Below are 25,372 nucleotides of genomic sequence, written 5' to 3'. Positions count from 1 at the left end.
GAATTTCTTTTCTCCTCTTCCATAACTTACTACAGCCCCCTTTTCTTCTATCTTTGCAATGTCTTAAAGTCTTTGCTTGTCTGTGGATAGAACCCAGTTTGGGTGATGTACCACTTTACCCTTCAACTTTAAGCCCTTGATGGCTTTCCTTGCAGGTTTAATTAAGGTGAAGAAGTTGCTGGAGTACCCAAAATACCACTCAATAAATAGGTGAAGATGATCAGAACAATTCCACAAGCTACATATAAAAATTGTTTCTCTTTCTCTATCATATAGTTATATACCATGTATGCTCCCCTAATCACAGACTACAGATTGTATGTTATTCCTACCCCTTTCCCTATTAAAAATTGCAACTAACTGCTGTTATTTGAAACACATTCACAAATACAGTGGCCTTTATCAAGTTCCTAGATGAAAAGCTATTGGTAATGGTTTATTTTTGTCTTCTCCAGGCTGATTTGTTGTAGAAGCCACATTTGTGAAGACATTTTATTGTCATTTTAACCAACTCAGAATATCTGAAGATCCTTTATAGGCCTATAATAAACAGAATTACTAGTCTTGGATTTTTGGTAGGCCTATAATAAAGTTACTAGTCTTGGACTTTTGATTACTAGACTTTTAATTACAAAATTCTATCAGCTGTCTAGAGGTGTTTTAGGATTTTTTTTTTTTTTTTTTTTTTTAAGAGTAACTACTATGTTCTCAACTGATGTTGAGCCTAAATTGTTTACTGCCTTAAAGCAAATTGTTTGGGTTTATCCTCATTGCATTTGGGACTTCAAAATACTGATGCAACCTAAGTTTCCCTTCTGTATTGATTGTTTTCAAGAAGTTTCTCTTCCCATATTGATAGAGGTTACAGAGATCCTCCTCATTTCTTTTTTGCTCTTCACAGACTATAAACACCAAAATCAGTAGTATTGTCTTCCTTTTTTGTTTTGTTTTTTAGTTTCCCAAATTTCACAGTTCTGCCACTAGATGTTGAATTCTCTTTTCTGCAAGTTATTCATGAATTATCTCTGCATAGTGCTTTTCTTTGTTCCTTCTAATGGGGTAAACTCCTGAGTTACTACAACACCTATGTGTCTCTTTTTTTCCCCCCATTTCCCACTGGTTGAATTATTGTAATCTCCATTGTGTGTTCTTTAAACACAGCTGAACTCTATCTCATTATCATCAAGTTTAACACATGTGGTCAAAGTGCTTTCCTAATTCTATCAAAATCTGTGCATTTTTCTTTTCTTTTCTTTTTTTTTTCTTTTTTGAGACAGGCTCTCTCTCTTTGTCCAGGCTGGAGTGCAGTGGGACAATTATGGCTCACTGCAGCCTCGACCTCCTGGGCTCAAGGGATCCTCCTGCCTCAGCCTCCCAAGTAGCTAGGACTACAGGCGCATGCCCACACCACCAGGCTCAGTTAATTTTTTAAAATTTTTGTATAGACAGGAATCTTCCTGTGTTGCCCAGGCTTGTCTCAAACTCCTGGGCTCAAGCGATCCTCCCGCCTCAGCCTCCCAGAGTGCTAGGATTATAGGTGTGAGCCACTGTGCGCAGCCTCTCCTACATTTTTATTTTTCTTCAATCTGTGGTAATGAAGTAAACTTGGTTACTTGCCTAATTTCTTAGGTTTATAGGAAGAGAAATGGGAAAATACAGATAATACAGTATCATAAGTAATTTATTAAAATAATGGATTCTAAAACTCTTACACTTAAAATAGTCTCAAAGATTAGTTGAACTATAAAACAATAAAAAAATTTTTATGAGTACATCTGCATGTGAGAATCAGTGACATACTAAAAGGTATTTGTAATATTAGTGCTAGGTAGCACATTTTATATATATATATATTTATATATATTTTTATATATATTTATATATATATTTATATATATATTTATATATTTATATATATATTTATATATATATTTATATATTTATATATATTTATATATATATTTATATATTTATATATATTTATATATATATTTATATATTTATATATATTTATATATATATTTATATATTTATATATATTTATATATTTATATATATATATTTATATATTTATATATATTTTTATATATATATATATATTTTGTTTGTTTTAGAGACGAAGTTTCGTTGTTGTTGCCCAGGCTGGAGTGCAGTGGCACGATCTCGGTTCACTGCAACCTCTGCCTTCTGGGTTCAAGCAATTCTCTTGCCTCAGCCCCTCGAGTAGCTGGGATTACAGGAGCCCACCACCACGCCCAGCTAATTTTTTGTATTTTTTTTTTTTTAGTAGAGATGGTGTTTTACCATGTTGGCCAGGCTGGCCTTGAACTCCTGACCTCAGGCAATCCACCCGCCTCGGCCTCCCAAAGTGCTGGGATTACAGGCATGAGCCATCGCACCCTGGCCAACATTTTATATTTAAAAATGTTACTTTTCTCTGATTTGTTCTGGTCTTGGGATCCTGGCCCCATATAAATTGTGAAGTGAGCTGAGGATATTAAACAAATCCATTGAACATTGTCTTTATAATAATAAAAAATGGCTGGGCTTGGTGGCCCGGGTAACATGGTGAAACCTGTCTCTACTAAAAATACAAAAACTAGCCAGGCATGGTGGTGGGCATCTGTAATCCCAGCTACTCAGGTGGCTGAGGCAGGAGAATTGCTTCAACCCGGGAGGTGGAGGTTGAGCTGAGATTGTGCTGTTGTGACCAGTGAGCTGAGATTGTGCTGTTGCACTCCAGCCTGGGCAACAGAGTGAAATGCTGTGTCAAAAAAAAGTAGTTAAAAAAATTTTTTTTTATTGAAAAAAAGAGGTAATGTAGACATTAGATTCAAAGCTGGAGTATAGTGGAGATGTCCTATAACAACTATAATAAAAGTTCCTGAAGTAAGATAATTTCTAGTTGTTGATGAAGATTTGCAAGTATTAAGAGTTAGTTTTTTATGGTTATATTACCTAAATAGCAAAATGGAAACAAGTTTAGAGGACTGGTTTATCACAGATCATATAAATAAAGATAATTGGTGATTTTTCTTGGACAGTTATAAAGAATAAGCTTCTGGTGTTTTAACAGATGGGAAATAAAGCCAAGATTGCAAAATGTCCTTTAAGAACAAAAACTGGGCACATTCTAAAATCAACACAAGATACTTGTATTGGGAGTGAAAAACTTTTGCAAAAGAAGACAGTTGGTTCAGAAACATCACAGGCAAAAGGTGAAAAAAATAGAATGACTTTTTCATCCACTAAGGATTTATGTAAACAATGTATAGATAAAGACTGTCTTCATATCCAGAAAGAGATTTCACCTGCAACCCCTAATATGCAGAAGACTAGAAACACCGTAAATACATCTCTAGTAGGTAAACAGAAGCCTCACAAAAAACACATCACAGCTGAAAACATGAAGAGCAGTTTGGTGTGTCTAACACAAGAGCAACTACAACAGATTTTGATGACTGTAAACCAAGGAAATAGATCTCTTTCCCTGACTGAGAATGGAAAGGAGGCAAAAAGTAAGATTTTTCTAAAGTTTTCGTGAATTTTGATTTTTTCAGTATGTGTTTTAGAATATCAGATTCATTGGGTTTTATGTAACTGTGACTCTTAAACTCTAATTTAACCTGTCAATCTATTAAAATAATTGTTCTTTTAGAGGGCTTTCTCTAATATGCAAAATTATTTTTATAGTTGTGCCATATTTTAAGGTTAGTGCTCAGAATATTAAGAAACCTAGTTTCTATGGATTTTAGAAAAAATGTTAGTACAAAAAACTATTATTATACTTATTTTAGAATATAGGAGGCTTTACTCATATTTAAAATAGTTATATGAAACATTGTTTAAAAACAGATTACCGTATTTCCAGTGAAAATTAAGGAAGCCTTACTGTGACTATTTGACTTGAGTTACTGAAAAACATTGCTTTCCTGGCCACTGCATTTACTCTTCCTGTTCCTCATTCCATGCTAAGAAATGGCAGTACTTTTTTTAAAAAACAAGATTAACACAGATTTGGAAGGAACAGTAGAGTGTTACATGCTTTGTCTTTCACAAGTCCTGGCATTGTATTGTGTTTTTAAAAGCCTTCTAATTTCCACTTTGGGATAAGGAATTGCGAATATGAAGACAATAGAAATATCTAAAATTTTATTAGGCAATAGTGAAATAAATAAAAAATTAACAGTTCACATGGAGAGGCCCCACAAATGGTTTGGGGACCCATTAACTCCTGAATATTCCTGTGATACTCAAGATGGAATTATTTACTCTCTTGTTATAGATTATTCTTGGTAAAAATGAGGGAGCTGGATTTTGTCTTTAAGGCTAAAATTCGAGCAACAACCTGCTTATTAGGCATAACAAGAAATCATATCAACAAAGTTAAAAGCGGAATTTGCCTAATCATGTAGACTTTCATGATTTCTTTCTCTTCATTGGGAGAACTAGCACATTCAAAAGAAATCAGAACATTTTTTGAGCCAGCCTGTGAGCCCTCTTAAACATCTGATTTTGATATTATAGCTGGGCATAGAGACAATTCATGAAAAGGTGTTCCACTGATTTCACAGCTAAATAGGAAAAATAACGTCAAGGTAATGAGTATTTATCAAGATATTTGTATTTATTCCCCTTTAGGTTGTGATTTGTGTTATAATTTTTATTTTATTTATTTATTTTTTTTTTTGAGATGGAGTCTCGCTTTGTCACCCAGGCTGGAGTGCAGTGGCACAATCTTGGCTCACTGCAAGCTCTGCCTCCCGGGTTCACACCATTCTCCTGCCTCAGCCTCCCAAATAGTTGGGACTACAGGCGCACACCACCACACCCGGCTAACTTTTTTTTTTTTTTTTTTTTTTTGTATTTTTAGTAGAGACGTTTCACCGTGTTAGCCAGGGTGATCTCGATCTCCTGACCTCATGATCCGCCTGCCTCAGCCTCCCAAAGTGCTGGGATTACAGGCATGAGCCACCGCACCCGGCCATATAATTTTTATTTTTATTATTTATTTATTATTATTTTCTTTTAGATGGAGTCTCGCTCTGTTGCCCAGGCTGGAGTCTTGCTCTGTCGCCCAGGCTGGAGTCTCACTCTGTCGCCCAGGCTGGAGTGTAGTGGTGCGATCTCGGCTCACTGCAAGCTCTGCCTCCCAGGTTCACGCCATTCTCCTGCCTCAGCCTCCCAAGTACCTGGGACTACAGGCGCCCACCACCACGCCCGGCTAATGTTTTGTATTTTTAGTAGAGACGGGGTTTCACCATGTTCGCCAGGATGGTCTCGATCTCCTGACCTCATGATCCGCCCACCTTGGCCTCCCAAAGTGCTGGGATTACAGGCGTGAGCCACCGTGCCCGGCCAGTTTTTATTTTTAAAAGAATGCTGGCAAGAGGAAATGGAGATTTGTTTTCTGTTGTTGCTTGCCTGTTTTCTTCCTTATTTGATATAAGAAATTGTATGGCTATGGTCATGAGCAAGCCGTTTAACCTCTGGGCTTCAGTTTCCTTTGTTTTTTTTTTTTTTTTTTTTTTTTGAGACGGCATCTGGCTCTGCTGCCCAGACTGGGGTGCAGTGGCACTATCTCAGCTCACTGAAACCTCCACCTCTTGGGCTCAACCCATCCTCCCACCTCAGCCTCCCAAATAGCTAGGACTACAGGCACATGCCACCACACCTACCTAATTTTTGTAATTTTTGTAGAGACGGGGTTTTGTCATGTTGCCCAGACTGATCTCGAACTCCTGAGCTTAAGCAATCTGCCCACGTCAGCCTTCCAAAGTTCTGGGACTACAGGTGTGAGCCACCACACCCTGCTTCCTTTTTTTCTTTTTGACAGGAAGGGAAACTTAATGGCCACCTCAAGGATTGTTTTGAGAGTTAATTTAAGTAACGTATAAGACATGTAAGAACTGTATAGCACTATGCCAAGTATTATAATAGATATAATTTAGTGTTAATTTTAAAACATGTATTTTACCTCGTAGGTCAATATAGTCTACATTTAAACAGTATTTCTAATCAGCCAAAGGATGAGAACATTATGGGATTATTTAAAAAAACTGAAATGGTTTCATCTGTCCCAGCTGAAAATAAATCTGTCTTAAATGAACATCAGGAGACATCTAAACAGTGTGAGCAAAAAATTGCCATGTATGTAACTCCTATCTGTTGTTATTGTGTGGTCGTCTTTGGAATATGGTTTTGCTTTTCCTTTACTTGCATGTGAAATAGTTACTCTGAATACTTAGAGCTATTTAAAAGCTTATTACTTAATATTTATGGAGTCAGTTGGTAGAAATGTATGATACAGTTTCTGTTATCTTTTGTGTTTTACCTTAGAGAGAATGAATGGAAACCAGCTGATATATTCAGTACTTTGGGGGAAAGGGAACGTGATAGAAGTTTGTTGGAAGCAAAAAAAGCCCAGTGGAGGAAAGAGCTAGGTAGGTAACTTTTATACCTTTATTATAGTTTTATTGGCTTAAAGAATATGTATTGAAGCCAGGCATGGTGGCTCACACCTGTAATACCAGCACTTTGGGAAGCCGAGGTGGGTGGATCAGGAGGGCAAGAGATCGAGACCATCCTGGCCAACATGGTGAAATCCCATCTCTACTAAAAATATAAAAATTAGCTGGGCGTGGTGGTGCATGCCTGTAATCCCAGCTACTCGGGAGGCTGAGGCAGGAGAATCGCTTGAACCTGGGAGGCAGAGGTTGCAGCGAGCCGAGATCGTGCCACTGCACTCCACCTGGGCTATAGAGCAAGACTCCATCTCAAATAAATAAATAAAAAAGAATATGTATTGAGGATGAAGTTTAGGGGCCAAGGGAAAACTTCCCCTTTGCCCTCTGAAGGTTTGTTTAAAAATCAGCTGACAAAAGGCAAATTAATAAAAGGCATACAAATTTATTAACATGCATGGAAGTTTTACAAAATAAAAAACTAAAATAAATGGCCAGATGGCTGACACTTGTCCACCATGTTGAGGTTACAGAAAGAATAGGGGATGGAGCATGGCAAAGCAGATTATGGGAGGGGGAGGAGAGGCAACCTGGCCAGTAAAAGTGTTGTTTTGTTTTGTTTTGTTTTTTGAGATGGAGTCTCGCTCTGTCGCCCAGGCTGGAGTACAGTGGTGTGATCTCGGCTCACTGCAAGCTCCACCTCCCGGGTTCATACCATTCTCCTGCCTCAGCCTCTCGAGTAGCTGGGACTACAGGCACCCGCTACCACGCCCGGCTAATTTTTTTGTATTTTTAGTAGAGACGGGGTTTCACTGTCTTAGCCAGGATGGTCTGGATCTCCTGACCTCATGATCCACCTGCCTCAGCCTCCCAAAGTGCTGGGATTACAGGCGTGAGCCACCGCGCCCGGCCAAAAGTGGTTTTATTATGTACATGAGACCTCAAAGGTAGTAGCCTTCAGAGAACAGATGATAAATGTTTCTTTCCGACCTTTAAAGGTGTCAGTCTCGGTTAATTTATCCTATATCGGGACAGGGGAGAATCCTCAGAGAAAGCCTGGCTGTGTCGATGCAGATTTTCTCTACAGATGCAAATCTTCCCCACAAAAGACAGCTTTGCAAGGCTACTTCTGTTTGTAGGCCCTCTGAACAGCCATCTTGAAATGTGTCAAATTAATATATTTTGGGGTAAAACATTGTAGTTCCCTTTAAAGTATAGTTATCCCTCAGTATCCATAAGAGATTGGTTCAAAGATAGTCTTCCCACTTAAGGGTACCAAAATGCACAGATGCTCATGTGGAACCCATGGATTTGGAGGGTCTACTGTATATCTTTTAGTATGATATTATCAAAAGTCATATTTGATAATATTTGACATCTAGAGTAGTTCTCTACAAATGCTTAAGAAACTTTGTGGTTTCATAATGCCTTAGGTCGTGTGTTTTTGTTACTCTGAAGTGTGCACCAAAAACATTAATGTCATCAATACATTCTGCAGCCGTTGTAAGGTCAAAGATTTGTAAACTTTTTGCATTTCCTGGAAATCCGTTTTTATAATTTTTCATAGCAGACATCCTATGCGTTTAAGGATGGTTTTACTAAAAACTAATTGATTTCACTTTTTTAAATAACCAAAACATTCCAATGAGGAATAATCATTGTTGTATCAGACAGTATGTATTCTAGACAGAAATAAGCTTATTGCTTTCTTTCAGCTTTGGACCTTATGACAGAAAAATCTATAATTTCTGTTAGAGACTTGAAATTTCTTTAGTGACTAAGAAATAGCCATTACTTCTTCGACTAAACTTGGGGTCTGCATATCACAATTTGCAAAACGTGTGACATAACAGTTGTATTTCTTAGGAATAGCTATGCTAAAGGCATGAGATGGGCTTCACCCTAGTTGAAAAACTAGAAAGTCTTGTGACGCCATCACTAACTTGGCTGGGATAGATGATTTAGAAAAAGAGATAAGCAAAACCAGGTGAGTGGCTCACATGTAATCCCAGCACTTTGGAAGGCCAAGATGGGAGGATTGCTTGAGGCCAGGGGTTCAGCATCAGCCTGCTGGAGCAACAGAGTGACACCCCATCTCTACAAAAAAAAAGAGAGAAGCAGCAGAAATAAGGAGTGAATTGATGCTGGAAGTCAAGTGTGTTAGTCTGTTTTGTGTTGCTATAAACGAATACCTGAGACTGAATAATTGATAAAGAAAAGAGGTTTATTTGGCCCACAGTTTTGTAGGCTGTACAAGCATGGTACCAGCATCTGCTCGGCTTCTGGTGAGGCCTCAGGAAGCTTTTACTCATGGTGGAAGGCAAAGAGGGAGCAGGCATTTTCCATGGCAAGAGAGATGCCAGGCTCTTTTACACAACCAGCTCTCGTGTGAACTGACAGAGGGGGAGCTCAAGCATCATCCCAAGGGAATGGCACCAAGCCATTCATGAGGGATTCATCTCCTGTGACCCAAACACCTCCCCTTAGGCCCCACCTCCAACATTGGGGAATCACGTTTCAACATGAGATTTGAAGGGGACAAATATCCAAACTGTATTATCAAGGTAAAAGAAGAGTGAAGAGATTAAACTTATGTTAGCAGTATCAGAAGGTTTGGCGGTCTTGATATGTGTTTATATCACAATTTCATCTTTAAATATTTTCTTTCAGCACATTCCACATCAAAATGCAATACCAAATGTCTGAAATAAGATGGAACTACTTGGAAATGACTGGAATATTTTGTGCTTTAATCATTTTTGTTGTTGTTGTTGTTTTGAGACGGAGTTTCATTCTTGTTGCCCAAGCTGGAGTGCAATGGCACCATCTCAGCTCACTGCAACCTCTGCTTGCTGGGTTCAAGTGATTGTCCTGCCTCAACCTCCTGAGTAGCTGGTATTACAGGCACCTGCCACCACGCTCAACTTACTTTTTGTATCTTTAGTAGAGACGAGGTTTCACCATGTTGGCCAGGCTGGTCTCAAACTCCTAACCTCAGGTGATCCGCCTGCCTTGGCCTCCCAAAGTGCTGGGACTACAGTCGTGAGCCACCACACCTGGCCTTATGCTTTAATTATTTTAAAAATCAGTTTACTGTTTTTTTTAACTTGTCTCAGTAAAGCGCCTCTATTTAAGTCATGCTTCCAGTAACATTCTTGGAATTTAAATTTATACAACATTGAATTTTGTATTTAAAGAACTACTGTTGATTGGGGGGTTAGTTTGACTATATCTCTCAGACACAGGGTTTTATGTTTTTAACTTGTCAGCAATTAAGAAATAATAGCTAACATTTATTGAATATTTACTTTGTACCAAGCCCTATATTGAGATAGGCACTATTATTATCCCCACTTTATAGAAGAAACCAAGGCTTAGAAAGCTTACCAGCAGTTGGCCAGGTGCGGTGGGCTCATGCCTGTAATCCTACCATGTTGGGAGGCCGAGGCGGGTGGATCACAAGGTCAGGAAATAGAGACCATCCTAGCCAACATGGTGAAACCCCATCTCCACTAAAATACAAAAATTAGCCGGGTGTGGTGGTGCCGCCTGTAGTCCCAGCTACTCAGGAGGCTGAGGCAGGGGAATTGCTTGAACCTGGGAGGCGGAGATTGTGGTGAGCTGAGATCACACCATTGCACTCCAGCCTGCTGACAGAACTAGACTCTATATTAAAAAAAAAACAAAAAAACTAACCAGCAGTTTGCTAACAGTCACACAGCTGGGAAGTTGTTCAACTTGAATTTTAACCCATAGTTCTCTACTTCAGAATTCTAGCTTTTAATTCTCTTAATAATAGTTGAATGAACATTACAGGAAACTAGAACCTCATGATAATTGACAAAGTATAAAATAAGTTATTCCAATAAAACTGCTCCTTATTGGTAATTGTGATAATAAAATTGTACCATACTTAACTTTGGTTCTGATTAATTTTTTTCTTATTCTGTGTCCCTAAAAAATTATTCTCCACTTTGTGAGTTAATCTCCTTCCTAAAAAAGAGTTTTGATTAGATCTGTGTTGGTATCTGCATTAAGAAGGTCATTATTTGTTTACATGGTTCTGTTTTTACAGTTTTTGTACATTTTTTTAAAAAGGACATTATTTACAGATGAACAGGTTGCTTTAAAGAAGAAAGAAAAAGAAGTTTCTGAAAAATGGAATGATCCTTGGAAAAAATCTGAAAGTGATAAAATAATATGGGAAAAACATCAAATTCTTGACCAATCTAGGGTAAGACATCTTAATTGCAATCTAGGGTAAGACATCTTAATTGCAATTTTTAAAATACTAAGCAGTGTTCATATTATAGAATTTATTTTTAAAGCTTATTAAAGCCTTGTCGCCCAGGCTGGAATGCAGTGGCACAATCTCAGCTCACTGCAACCTACCCCTCCCAGGCTCAAGCCATTCTCCTGCCTCAGCCTCCCGAGTAGCTAGGACTACAGGTACTCAATACCATGGCCAGCTAATTTTTTGTATTCTTAGTAGAGATGGTATTTCACCACATTACTCAGGATGGTCTCGAACTCCTGGCCTCACGTGATCTGCCAGCCTCGACCTCCCAAAGTGCTGGGATTACAGGCATGAGCCACCGCGCCCAGCCTATTTAAAAAAACTTGTCATATTGTTGGGTTTTTTGTATGTGTGTTTTTTTTAAAAAAAGAAACAGGGTCTTGCTCTGTTGCTTAGGCAGGAGTGTAGTGGTGAAAACATAATTCCCTGCAGCATTGAACTTCTGGACTGAAGGGATCCTCCTGCCTCTGCCTCCCAAATGGCTGGTACTACAGGTGTACTCCACCATGCCCAGCTAATTAAAAAAAAATTTTTTTAGAGACAGGGTCTCACTGTGTTGCCCACGCTGGTGTCGAACTTCTGACCTCAAGCGATCCTCCCACCTTGGCCTCTTGAGTAGCTGGGATTGTAGGTGTGAGCCACTGGGCCTGGCTCATATGGTATTTTAAAACAGTGTTATTTTTAATTTAATTATGACCTCAACTGGTCTCTATTTACATTCTGTGAGTTGTCTCGTTATGTTGTTAGGTGAGTGTAGAGGCTCCCTTTAGAGTCTTATAAAGGAGCTGTGCAATTTTTGAAATGCATACAAAACTCTGCCACTATGTGTAAGTGTTTAGTTATCAAATATACACATATGCCAAGTGTGCCTTGTGTAGTGCTTTTGTGATTTTTAAATTTTATCTGTGGTTAATTTTGGGTAAAGAAACAGTGTCACTGTTTTTCTATTTATTTTTACACTTCTGCTAGCTCTTCAAGCATTCTATCACAGTCTCGTAGCCAGGTTATGGTGGTCCAAGCTGATGGGTCATTCACTTCTTAGAGCTAGTCAGACTTTAGAGGTAAGTCCTAAGTGTCAGTACTTTGGATATTTAAACCTTTTAGTATTTGACCTCTAACCTATTTTCCTTGAAGGAGAGAATCTAAGTCCTCCTTATTTTTAGTTATCAGTTAATTTTTACTTGAGTGTATTATGCTTCATTTGCCTTCATTTCTTTTTTACATTTACTATCCCTTCCTCCTTGTGAACATTTACATTTTAGCAAATGTATTCTGAAAATAATGTAGTAACCTAAAGGGATGATTCTCCTAAAGAGATGATTCTGGTGGTAGAAATTTTTGGCACTATGGCCTAATTAGGTAAATTTCTTATAGAACCCCTTCAAGTTAAATTTTTTGCATGGCTGTCTATTCTGCTTCATGTAGAGCTGACTTGCCTACATTGAATACTTTTGTTGTCTGTTGATAATTTTACATTAACAAAAGGAATGAAATCCTAATTGCATTTGCCCACAATCCCAAAAGCACTTTGACTGAAAAGGCAATAAGGTTGTCTTGGTAGAACTCATTTTGGAAAATTCTGTAGCTCTAGGTGATAATTTTAAGTGTGTAAAGTTTAGAAGTTGTATGCAGACACCATTGAAAGCTGTAGCTAAAACTAAGTTTTCATGAAGTTGGTGAGGATCCATTGTTGGCTTATTCACTTCTCAACATCAGGATAAAAAATCTGTAATACTAAAAATGTTAAATAATTTCAGTTGCCAAATTTTCAGTTGAAATGTCAATATATAATTTATTTCTTAATTCGCATGGCTTTTTAGGTCATTTATTATCTGGGGATAATCCATACCAGATTGTTAATGCAAGTAAAGTACCATTTGAGGTGACATTTAGGTTTTAAAATATTTTGTATATATTTTTTAATGATAGTATTTGTCACCTGATGAAATGACGAGGCTCATGAATTTGGAAAGGAGAACTTTATTTCTCTTCAGCGGTTGCAACCTGCAGCATGGCCATTCTGACAGGCTGGGAAGCATAGCCTTCGGCCAGCCAGGAGCCAGAAACTTCAAGGTGTTGGGGAAGGGAACAGGAATTTATGCTGAGTGAAGTGGCTGAATATACGTATTTAATAAGCTATAGGAGGAGTCATGAATATTTATGAAAGGAGAAACATGCATGCACAATTGAGTTTTATGCCCCTTCATGGGTCCCATGTACAAAAAATGGCAGCATTAGCATGATCCAAGGGTAGAGTTTTCAGCCCTCTGACATCAAAAAGTGAAGCAGAGGACACAAAAACCTTTTGGCCAGAAGCATCAGGTGGTTGGTTGGTATCAGTGCTGGCATTTTCTGAAGGGCTGGTTTCTGTTTAGCCCTTAGGCTAAATAGTGGTTAGCCAGGGAGGGAGGAGGTATAATGTGGTATGTCTGATTTCCCCATCCACTCATGGCCAAGAACTCAGTTTTCAAGGCACTTTGGGGTCCTTGGCCAAGAGATGATCCATTCAGTTGGTTGGGGGACTTAGAATTTTACTTCTATTCCTCATGTGTATCTTTTTTTAAATAACTAAAAAAACCCAATAAAGTTATTTAAAAATTTTTTGGAATCAAAAGTTTGTGGGGATTGATGATGGGAGAAGGACTAGAAAACGAAACACATACTATATCCAGGACTGGACAACCACGAGTTAAAAGAGTATGATTATCGGCTCATTTTTTTTACTATTTAAATGCAGTTTTGGCTGGGCGCAGTGACTCATGCCTGTAATTTCAGCACTTTGGGAGGCCGAGGTGGGCGGATCATGAGGTCATGAGATCGAGACCATCCTGGCCAACATGGTGAAACCCCGTCTCTGCTAAAAATACAAAAATTAGCTGGGCATGGTGGCGCGTGCCTGTAGTCCCAGCTATTTGGGAGGCTGAGGCAGGAGAATTGCTTGAACCTGGGAGGCGGAGGTTGCAGTGAGCCGAGATCGCGCCACTGCACTCCAACCTGGGTGACAGAGCAAGACTCCATCTCAAAAAAAAAAAAAAATCAGTTTTTATGTATTTGTATGCGAATGTGGTACAAAATTGGAGAGATGTTATTGAGGGAAAAGGAATTTGCTGTGTAACAAAAAAGCCGTTTTCTCAAATACCTTAGAGCAGTTGTTTTCAGAAATCCCAGCTGTAGCTACAACTATTTATACTATTTGAATATCTAGTTAGCCTCTCCATATAATTGGGAGGGAAAGAAGTTTGGTTGTAGGCAGTCACCAAAGCCTTGAGTGTTAAAACATGAGGTAATGCATATAAAGTGCTTAGAATAGTGACTGACAATAGAACAAATGCTAACAAAGTTTTGTTCTACTTATAATTTAAAGAGTTGGGGGTATCACTTTGTTACCCAGGCTGAACAGGCACAGTCATGTTGCACTCCAGCCTCGAACTCCTGGGTTCAAGTGATTCTCCTGTCTCAGCCTGTGACTGGCTTATTTCACTTAGCATAATGTCCTCAAGGTTTACCCATACTGTAGCATGTGTCAGAATTTCATTTCTTTTCAATGCTAAATAACATCCTATTGTATGTATATACGATGTTTTCTTTATCCATTAATCCATGGATAGAAATTTGGATTGTTTCTACCTTTTGGCTATTGGGAATAATGCTGCTATGAACATTGGTGTATAAATAATCTTTTTGAGTTCCTGCTTCAATTCTTTTGGGTGTGTACTCAGAAGTGGAATTGCAGGATTGTGTGATAATTTTTTGTTTAATTTTTTATGTTAAATTTTTACCAATTTTAATTTTGTAATTTTGTGTTAAACTATTACACTGCTTTCCACAGCAGCTGTACCACTGTATATTTCCATCAGCAGTGCACTGTGTTCCAATTTCTTTACATCCTCACCAACACTTACTTTCTGATTTATTGACAGTATCCATCCCAATGGTTGTGAAATGGTATCATTGTGGTTTTGATTTGCATTTCCCAATGATCAGTGATGTGGAACATTTTCCCACATGCTTATTGACTATTTGCATATATTTGAAGAAATGTCTATTGAGATCCTTTGCCCATTTTAGTCAGGTTTTTTGGGGTTTTTTTGTTGTTGAGTTGTAGGAGTTATATATTTTGTATGATAATCCCTTATCAAATACATGATTCACAACTATTTTCTCCCATTCTGTGAGCTACTTTTTCACTCTCTTGATAGTAGTGTCCTTTGATGCACAAAAGTCTTTAATTTTGATGAAGCCCATTTTATGTCTTTTCTTTTGTTGCCTGTGTTTTTGGTGTCCTATCAAAGAAACCATTGCCAAGTCTGATCATCAGACTGTATTTTCTTCTAAGAGTTTTCTAGTTCTAGCTCTTATGTTTAGGTCTTTGATCTATTTTGAATTAAGTTTTCTATATGGTATGAGGTCAGGGCCCTACTTTATTCTTTTGCATGTGGATATCTAGTTTTTCCTAGCACCATTGTTGAAGAATGTCCTTTCCCCATTGAATGGTGTTGGCTCCCTTGTCCAAAACTATTTGACTGTGTATGTGAGGATTTATTTCTGGACTCCTCTATTCCATTTGTCTGTATGCTACTGCCTCACCATTTTGATTACTGTGGCTTTGGAGTGAGTTTTGAAATCAGGAAGTATGACCCTTCCAACTTTCTTCTTTTTTAAGATTGTTTTGTCTATTCGTGGTCCCTTGAGATTCCATATGAATTTTAGGATGGATTTTTCTATTTCTGCAAAAAAAAAGATTATTGATATTTTCATAGGGATTGCATTGAAACTGTAGATTGCTTTGGGTAATATTAATATCTCAATAATATTAAGTCTTCCAATTCATGAATACAGGATACCTTTCCATTTATTTGTGTCTTTAATTTTTTTTAGCAATGTTTTGTAGTTTTCAGTGTACAAGTCTTACTCCTTCTTGGTTAAGTTTTTCTTTTTAATTTAAAAATTTTTTTTTGTTTTTTTATATATTTTTCTTGTTATTGTTTTGGTTAAGTTTATTCCTAAGTATTTTTTTCTTTTTGATGCCATTGTACATGGGATTTTTTCAAAAAATTTTATGCCATTATACATGGAGTTTTTTTTATTATTATACTTTAAGTTCTAGGGTACATATGCACAACATGCAGGGTTGTTACATATGTATACATGTGTCATGTTGGTGTGCTGCACCCATTAACTCATAATTTACATTAGATATATCTCCTAATGCTATCCCTCCTCCCTCCCCCCACCCCATGACAGGCCCTGATGTGTGATGTTCCCCACCCTGTGTCCAAGTGTTCTCATTGTTTAGTTCCTACCTATAAGTGAGAACATGCAGTGTATAGTTTTCTCTCCTTGCAATAGTTTGCTCAGAATGATGGTTTCCAGCTTCATCCATGTCCCTACAAACGACATGAACTCATCCTTTTTTATGGCTGCGTAGTATTCCATGGTGTATATGTGCATAGTATTCCATGATGTATGTGTATTAATCCAGTCTATCATTGATGGACATTTGAGTTGGTTCCAAGTCTTTGCTGTTGTGAATAGTGCTGCAGTAAACATACGTGTGCATGTGTCTTCATAGGAGCATGATTTATAATCCTTTGGGTATATGCCCAGTAATGGGATGGCTGGGTCAAATGGTATTTCTAGTTCTAGATCCTTGAGGAATTGCCACACTGTCTTCCACAATGGTTGAACTAGTTTATAGTCCCACCAACAGTGTCAAAGTGTTCCTATTTCTCCACATCCTCTCTAGCACCTGTTGTTCCCTGACTTTTTAATGATCACCATTCTCACTGCTGTGAGATGGTATCTCATTGTGGTTTTGATTTGCATTTCTCTGATGGCCAGTGATGGTGAGCATTTTTTTTCATGTGTCTCTTGGCTGCATAAATGTCTTCTTTTGAGAAGTATCTGTTCATATCCTTCGCCCACTTTTTGATGGAGCTGTTTGATTTTTTCTTATAAATTTGTTTAAGTTCTTTATAGATTCTGGATATTAGCCCTTTGTCAGATGAGTAGATTGCAGAATTTTTCTCCCATTCTGTAGGTTGCCTGTTCACTCTGATGGTAGTTTCTTTTGCTGTGCAGAAGCTCTTTAGTTTAATTAGATCCCATTTGTCAATTTTGGCTTTTGTTGCCATTGCTTTTGGTGTTTTAGTCATTTTGTCCATGCCTATGTCCTGAATGATATTGCCTAGGTTTTCTTCTAGGGTTTTTATGGTTTTAGGTCTTACGTTTAAGTCTTTATTCCATCTTGAGTTAATTTTTGTATAAGGTGTAAGGAAGGGGTCCAGTTTCAGTTTTATGCATATGGCTAGCCAGTTTTCCCAACACCATTTATGAAATAAGGAATCCTTTCCCCATTGCTTGTTTGTGTCAGGTTTGTCAAAGATCAGATGGTTGTAGATGTGTGGTGTTATTTCTGAGGCCTCTGTTCTGTTCCATTCGTCTATATATCTGTTTTGGTATCAGTACCATGCTGCTTTGGTTATTGTAACCTTGTAGTATAGTTTGAAGTGAGACAGCATGATGCCTCCAGCTTTGTTCTTTTTGGTTAGGATTGTGTTGGCTATTTGGGCTCTTTTTTGATTCCATAAGAAATTTAAAGTAGTTTTTTCCAATTCTGTGAAGAAAGTCAATGGTAGCTTGATGGGGATAGCATTGAATCTATAAATTACTTTGGGCAGTATGGCCATTTTCATGATATTGATTCTTCCTATCCATGAGTATGCAATGGTTTTCATTTGTTTGTGTCCTCTTTTATTTCCTTGAGCAGTGGTTTGTAGTTCTTGAAGAGGTCCTTCACATCCCTTGTAAGTTGTATTCCTAGTTATTTTATTCTCTTAGTAGCAGTTGTGAATGGGAGTTCGCTCATGATTTGGCTCTCTGTTTGTCTGTTATTGGTGTATAGGAATGCTTGTGATTTTTGCACATTGATTTTGTATCCTGAGACTTTGCTGAAGTTGCTTATCAGCTTAAGGAGATTTTGGGCTGAGATGTTGGGGTTTTCTAAATTTACAATCATGTCATCTGCAAACAGAGACAATTTGACTTCCTCTTTTCCTATTTGAATACCCTTTATTTCTTTCTCATGCCTGATTGCCTTGGCCAGAACTTCCAATACTATGTTGAATAGGAGTGGAGAGAGAGGGCATCCTTGTCTTGTGCCGTTTTTCAAAGGGAATGCTTCCAGTTTTTGTCTATTCAGTATGATATTGGCTGTGGGTTTGTCATAAGTAGCTCTTATTATTTTGAGACACGTTCCATCAATACCTAGTTTATTGAGAGTTTTTAGCACGAAGGGGTGTTGAATTTTGTTGAAGGCCTTTTGTGTAACTATTGAGATAATCATGTGGTTTTTGTCATTGATTCTGTTTATGTGAATAGATTATGTTTATTGATTTGCGTATGATGAACCAGCCTTGCATCCCAGATATGACGCCAACTTGATCATGGTGGATAAGCTTTTTGATGTGCTGCTGGATTCGGTTTGCCAGTATTGAGGATTTCTGCATCGATGTTCATCAGGGATATTGGTCTAAAATTCTCTTTTTTTGTTGTGTCTCTGCCAGGCTTTGGTATCAGGATGATGTTGGTCTCATAAAATGAATTAGGGAAGATTCCCTCTTTTTCTATTGAATTTAATAGTTTCAGAAGGAATGGTACCAGCTCCTCTTTGTACCTCTGGTAGAATTGGGCTGTGAATCCGTTTGGTCCTGGACTTTTTTTGGTTGGTAGGCTATTATTGCCTCAATTTCAGAACCTGTTATTGGTCTATTCAGGGATTCATCTTCTTCCTGGTTTAGACTTGGGAGGGTGTATGTGTCCAGGAATTTATCCATTTCTTCTAGATTTTCTCGTTTATTTGTGTAGAGGTGTTTATAGTATTCTCTGATGTTAGTTTGTATTTCTGTGGGATTAGTGGTGATATCCCCTTTATCATTTTTTATTGCATCTATTTGATTCTTCTCTCTTTTCTTCTTTATTAGTCTTGCTAGTGGTCTATCAATTTCTTTGATCTTTTCAAAAAACCAGCTCCTGGATTCATTGATTTTTTGAAGGGTTTTTTGTGTCTCTATCTCCTTCAGTTCTGCTTTGATCTTAGTTGTTTCTTGCCTTCTGCTAGCTTTTGAATGTGTTTGCTCTTGCTTCTCTAGTTCTTTTAATTGTGATATTAGGGTGTCAATTTTAGATCTTTCCTGCTTTTTCTTGTGGGCATTAAGTGCTATAAATTTCCCTCTACACACTGCTTTAAATGTGTCCCAGAGATTCTGGTATGTTGTGTCTTTGTTCTCATTGGTTTCAAAGAACATCTTTATTTCTGCCTTCATTTCGTTATGCACCCAGTAGTCATTCAGGAGCAGGTTGATCAGTTTCCATGTAGTTGAGTGGTTTTGAGTGAGTTTCTTAATCCTGAGTTCTAGTTTGATTGAACTGTAGTCTGAGAGATAGTTTGTTACAATTTCTGTTCTTTTACATTTGCTGAGGAGTGCTTTACTTCCAACTTCGTGGTCAGTTTTGGAATAAGTGTGATGTGGTGCTGAGAAGAATGTATATTCTGTTGATTTGGGGTGGAGAGTTCTGTAGATGTCTATTAGGTCTGCTTGGTTGGTCTTTTCACATAGTCCCATATTTCTTGGAGGCTTTGTTCGTTTCTTTTTACTCTTTTTTCTCTAAACTTCTCTTCTTGCTTCATTTCATTCATTTGATCTTCAATCACTGATACCCTTTCTTCCACTTGATCAAATCAGCTACTGAAGCTTGTACATTTGTCATGTAGTTCTCATGCCATGGTTTTCAGCTCCATCAGGTCATTAAGGATTTCTCTACACTGTTTATTCTAGTTAGCCATTCGTCTAATCTTTTTTCAAGGTTTTTAGCTTCTTTGCGATGGGTTGGAACATCCTCCTTTCGTTTGGGGAAGTTTGTTATTACCGATCGTCTGAAGCCGCCTTCTCTCAACTCATCAAAGTCATTCTCTGTCCAGCTTTGTTCCATTGCTGGTTAGGAGCTGTGTTCCTTTGGAGGAGAAGAGGCGCTCTGATTTTTAGAATCTTCAGCTTTTCTGCTCTGGTTTCTCCCCATCTTTGTGGTTTTATCTACCTTTGGTCTTTGATGATGGTAACGTACAGATGGGGTTTTGGTGTGGATGTCCTTTCTGTTTGCTAGTTTTCCTTCTAACAGTCAGGACCCTCAGCTGCAGGTCTGTTGGAGTTTGCTGGAGGTCCACTCCAGATCCTGTTTGCCTGGGTATCACCAGCGGAGGCTTCAGAACAGCAGATATTGCAGAACAGCAAATGTTGCTATCTGATCCTTCTTCTGGAAGCTTCATCTCAGAGGGGCACCCAGCTGTATGAGGTGTCAGTCGGCCCCTACTGGGAGGTGTCTCCCAGTTAGGCTGCTCGGGGGTTAGGGACCCACATGAGGGGGCAGTCTGTCCGTTCTCAGATCTCAAACTCTGTGCTGGAAGAAGCACTACTCTCTTCAAAGCTGTCAGACAGGGACGTTTAAGTCTGCAGAAGTTTCTGCTGCCTTTTGTTCAGCTATGCCCTGCCCCAAGAGGTGGAGTCTACAGATGCAGGCAAGCCTCCTTGAGCTGCGGTGGGCTCCACCCAGTCCGGCTTCCCTGATGCTTTGTTTACCTACTCAAGCCTCAGCAATAGCAGACGCCCCCCACCCCCGCCCCAGCCTCGCCGCCGCCTTGCAGTTCGATCTCAGTCTGCTGTGCTAGCAGTGAGCGAGGCTCCGTAGGCATGGGACCCTCCAAGCTATGTGTGGGATATAATCTCCTGGTGTGCCGTTTGCTAAGGCCATTGGAAAAGCGCAGTATTAGGGTGGGAGTGTCCCAATTTTCCAGGTACCGTCTGTCATGGCTTCCCTTTGCTAGGAAAGGGAATTCCCCGACCCCTTGCGCTTCCAGGATGAGGCGATGCCCCGCCTGCTCCATGGGCTGCACCCACTGTCTGACAGTCCCCAGTGAGATGAACCCAGTACCTCAGTTGGAAATGCAGAAATCACCCGTCTTCTGCGTTGCTCACACTGGGAGCTGCAGACTGGAGCTGTTCCTATTTGGCCATCTTGGAACCTCCCCTGGAATTTTTTTAAATACCCTTGAAGAATTGTTCTTTATTAGTATATAGATTAGTATATAGAAACACAACTTATTTTTGTGTGTTGGTTTTATCTCCTGCAACTTTGCTGAATATTCTAAAAGTGTTTTATAGAATCTTAGTGATGGTCATTGTCTAGTGCAAGAGTTTGATGTGGATCCTTCTGGTACTGTTTTGCTTTCTTGATGAGTAGATACATAAACTTTGATCTACATTAATGCTCAAGATATTCATATATGCATAATCATAACTGAATTCTACATATCTTTCCCTTTTTTGACTTCTCAACTTTTATTATTATTATTATTTTTTTTTTTGAGATAGGGTCTCATAATCTGTCACCCAGGCTAGTGTGCACTGGCACAATCACGGCTAACTGCAGCCTTGACCTTCCTGGGCTCAAGCAGTCCTCCCATCTCAGCCTTACAAGTAGCTGGGACTACAGGCACATGCCACCATGACTGGCTAATTTTTCGTATTCTGTAGAGACAGGGTTGCTCAGGCTGGTCTCAAACTCCTGGGTTCAAGCAGTCCATCTGCCTTTGCCTCCCAAAGGGCTGGAATTACAGGCTTGAGGTACTGTGCCTGGCCAACTTTCTTACTTTTAAAAATATTATATGTATTTGTGAAATGCAAAAAAACATAAAGGATAGCGCAAAAGACATCTGTATCATGTCATACATGTTTAGGAGGAGCCCCTTGTATGGCATAGTTAAGAGTTTTTTAAGAAAATATTCACTCAGTTTTTATCTACTCATATCTTAAGGAATTGAAGTGGTCCAGGAAATCTTTGTACAGGAATAGGCCCAACATAAGATGAGTGGAAGAAAACAATAATACATACACTCATAGGAAAGAAAAAAGACTTGGTATAATATTAAATTACAGTGAGGAAAAAGAAGAAATTGCTATGGGAACACTCCCAGAATATAGGAAGAAGTTTCAAGAGAAATGAAAAATCTGGCATCAAAGATATTATAAATAGCTTATAAAAATACAATCTTGAATCATAGGCTTTCCTAAAGAAGAAAACAGAAGTAATAATATATTAAGTTTCATAGAAAAAACTTTCTAGATTCAGAAGAAAATTAGGCTGAATGAATGAAAAGAGGCCAATTTGAAGGTATATCATAATAAGTTTACAAATATCAAGAATAAGGATATACTTCTTCAAGCATTTAAATATGAGAAAATGACAACAAAAATCAAAGTAACCTTAGTTTTCTCCTCTGTATATAGTATAGCAATATTTATAAAGGCTTAATAGATAGAGCTAAAATATTTAATGCCTAGACAAGATGTTCATGTATAAAGAGAACATAGACATACTCAGACCTGAATAATTACATAAAATATTTCTCCCAAATATTTCTTTTAATACAAAAGTTCTTAAAGACCATTTCTGGATCAGAAAAATGTGTCAAAATTAAAACAATTTACAAGAATTTTGTGGTTAGAAAGTAATGAGTAGCTGACACAAAAGTCTCTAAGACATTGTGAAATGAAAAGAGTAAGTTACAGAATAATGCATATACTATAACCATATCTATATTTAAAGAAAGGCTTTAAAAGACTAGCACATACATAAACACACAAACACACACAAAAAGCAGAATGTTGGTATTGTCTCACTCTGGTGAAGGACAGTGGAAGGAAACAAGGAGAACCTTCTAATTCTTTATGCATTTGTTTTGTTAGAATATTGTGCAAAGTGTTTAGCTGTTGTGTGATCTCTCCATAAAGGCAGAGTTTATTATGAATGTGAAAATCAGATAAAAGTTAAAGAATGTACAAATCTAAAGTAACCAGCCAGGCATGGTGGCTCACGCCTGTAATCCCAGCACTTTGGGAGGCTGAGGCGGGTGGATCACGAGGTCAGGAAATCGAGACCATCCTGGCCAACATGGTGAAACCCCATCTCTACTAAAAAATACAAAAAAAATTAGCCAGGTATGGTGGCGCGCACCTGTAATCCCAGCTACTCAGGAGGCTGAGGCAGGGGAATCACTTGAACCCGGAAGGCAAAGGTTGCAGTGAGCCGAGATCGTGCCACTGCATTCTGGCCTGGGGACAGAGCAAGACTCTTTCCCAAAAAAAAAAAAAAAAAAAAGAAAACTAAAGTAACCATTAGTATAATTATAAAGAGTATCTGCCAACATAGTTTGTACAGTAAATATCAAGATAAATAGTAATAGCAAGATAACAAGAATCAACTCTGAAAAGTCAAAAATCGTTGGTTAAAAAGCAGAGGTATGAAAACTCCAAAGACTTGATGCTTAAAAGAGACACACTTACAATAAAATTATACATTATTTAAAATTATGGGCTGGATACAGTGGCTCACGCCTGTAAGCTCAGCACTTTGGGAGGCCAGGGCAGAAGAGCAGCTGCCTTGAGCCAAGAGTTTGAGACCAGCATGGGCAACATAGTGAGACCCTGCCTCCACAACACAAAAAAAACTAAAAAATTAGCCGAGCATGGTGGGATGTGCCTGTAGTCCTAGCTATTCTGGAGGCTGAGGTGACGGAATTACTTTAGCCCAGGAGTTAGAGTCTGCAGTGAGCTATGATTATGCTTGGGCCACAGAGCAAGACCCTGTCTCTAAAAAGAGATAAGATGCCAATATATTATTACTATTTGTATTGGTGGTTCTAGGCAATATAACAAGGAAAATAAATTTCAAGTCCTAAGAATTGGAGAGGAAAAAATGAAAGTGTAGTTATTTGTCACGTATATAGAAACCCCAAAGAATCTGTAGATGAAATATTCAAAGTAAAAAGTGAGAATTAATAATTTAGTAGGCTATAAAAGTCTGAACAAATTTCACAGGTTCACATTACATAGAATGTTATAGTGGATTTTATTAGTTTGTTCTCTCATTACTGTAAAGAAATCTCTGGGGACTGGGTAATTTATAAAGAGGTTTAATAGGCTTACAGTTTTGCAGACTATACAGAAAGCATAGTGGCTTCTGCTTCTGGGGAGGCCTCAGGGAACTTTCAGTCATGGTGGAAGGCAAAATGGAAGCAGGCGTCTAACATGGCAGAAACAGGACCAAGAGAGAGGTAGCAGGGAGGGCTACACACTTTTAAATGACCAGATCTTATACTATGAAAAACAACGTGGAGATTCCTTAAAGAACTAAAAGTTAGGCTGGGCGTGGTGGCTCATGCCTGTAATCCCAGCACTTTGGGAGGCCAAGGCAGGCGGATCTCCTGAGCTCAGGAGTTCGAGACCAGCCTGGCTAATATGGTGAAACCCCATTTCCTAAAAATACAAAAATTAGCCAGGCGTGGTGGCAGGCGCCTGTAATCCCAGCTACTCAGGAGGCTGAGGCAGGAGAATTGGTTGAATCCAGGAGGCAGAGGTTGCAGTGAGCCGAGATCGCACCACTGTGCTCCGGCCTGTGTGACAGAGACTCCGTCTCAAAAAATAAAAGTAAAATAAAAATGAAAAAAGAACCAAAAGTAGAACTACCCTTTGATTCAGCAATCTCACTACTGGGTAACTACCCAGGGGAAAAGAAGTCATTATACGGAAAAGATACTTGCACACACATTTATAGCAGCATAATTCACAATTCGAAAAATACGGAACCAGCCCAAATGCCCATCAATCAATGAGTGGATAAAGAAACTGTGAGATAGATATAGATATGGATATATGATGGAATCCTACTCAGCCATAAAAAGGAATGAATGAATAGCATTTGCAGCAACCTGGATGGAGTTGGAGAGTATTATTTTAAGTGAAGTAACTCAGGAATGGAAAACCAAACATCTTATGTTCTCACTCATAAGTGGGAGCTAAGCTATGATGAGGATGCAAAGGCATAAGAATGATACAGTGGACTTTGAGGACTTGTGGAGAAAGGCTGGGAGGGGGCTGAGGGATAAAAGACTACAAATTGGATTCAATCTGTACTGCTCAGGTGATGCGTACACCAGAATCTCACAGATCACCACTAAAGAACTTACTCATGTAACCAGATACCACCTGTTCCCCCAAAACCTATAGAAATAATTTTTTTAAAAAGTAATTGCAGTTTTACCCATTACTTTCAATGGCAAAAACCGCAATTTACTTTTGCATCAACCTAAAAAATAAAAAGATCTCATGAGAAATTATCGCAATGATAGCACCAAGCGGGGTGATGTTAAACCATGAGAAACCATCCCTGTGATCCAGTCACCTCCCACCAGGCCCTACCTCCAACACTGGGGATTCCAATTCAACATGAGTTTTGGTGGGGACACAGAATCAGACTGTATAATGGAATTAAGCTAGATATCAGTAACAAATAGTAACTAGAAAATTCCCAAATGTTTGATAATTAGGCAGTATACTTCTGACTGAAAGAGAAATTCACATTAGAAAATATTTTTAACTGAGTGATAATGAAAATATTACATATCAAAATGTAGGTTTCCTGTGCTGAGAGGGAAATTTTTCACCTTAAATGCATCTCTTGAAAGACTGAAAATCAAGGAATAGTGACCTAAAGTATT

General features: G+C 38.5%; 1 protein-coding gene across 20 annotated transcripts in view; it reads left to right on the top strand.

The window, feature by feature from the left end:
• Positions 1 to 25,372, top strand: part of CCDC66 (coiled-coil domain containing 66) — a 69,108-nt gene that overhangs the window by 3,671 nt on the left and 40,065 nt on the right. For 10 of the 20 annotated variants that reach the window (XM_054550264.2, XM_054550263.2, XM_024244031.3 and 7 more), the window contains 4 exon segments: positions 3,077 to 3,518; positions 5,985 to 6,150; positions 6,340 to 6,443; positions 10,577 to 10,698. The exons of 2 other annotated variants lie outside the window; for them this stretch is intronic. In XM_054550264.2, the coding sequence (XP_054406239.1) occupies positions 3,077 to 3,518; positions 5,985 to 6,150; positions 6,340 to 6,443; positions 10,577 to 10,698 (834 nt within the window). 20 annotated transcript variants of the gene reach the window in all.

Source organism: Pongo abelii, chromosome 2 (genome assembly GCF_028885655.2).
Source record: "Pongo abelii isolate AG06213 chromosome 2, NHGRI_mPonAbe1-v2.0_pri, whole genome shotgun sequence".
Taxonomy (NCBI): domain Eukaryota; kingdom Metazoa; phylum Chordata; class Mammalia; order Primates; family Hominidae; genus Pongo; species Pongo abelii.
Note: the sequence above shows the minus strand (reverse complement) of the source record. Positions and strands in the feature narration are given on the sequence as shown.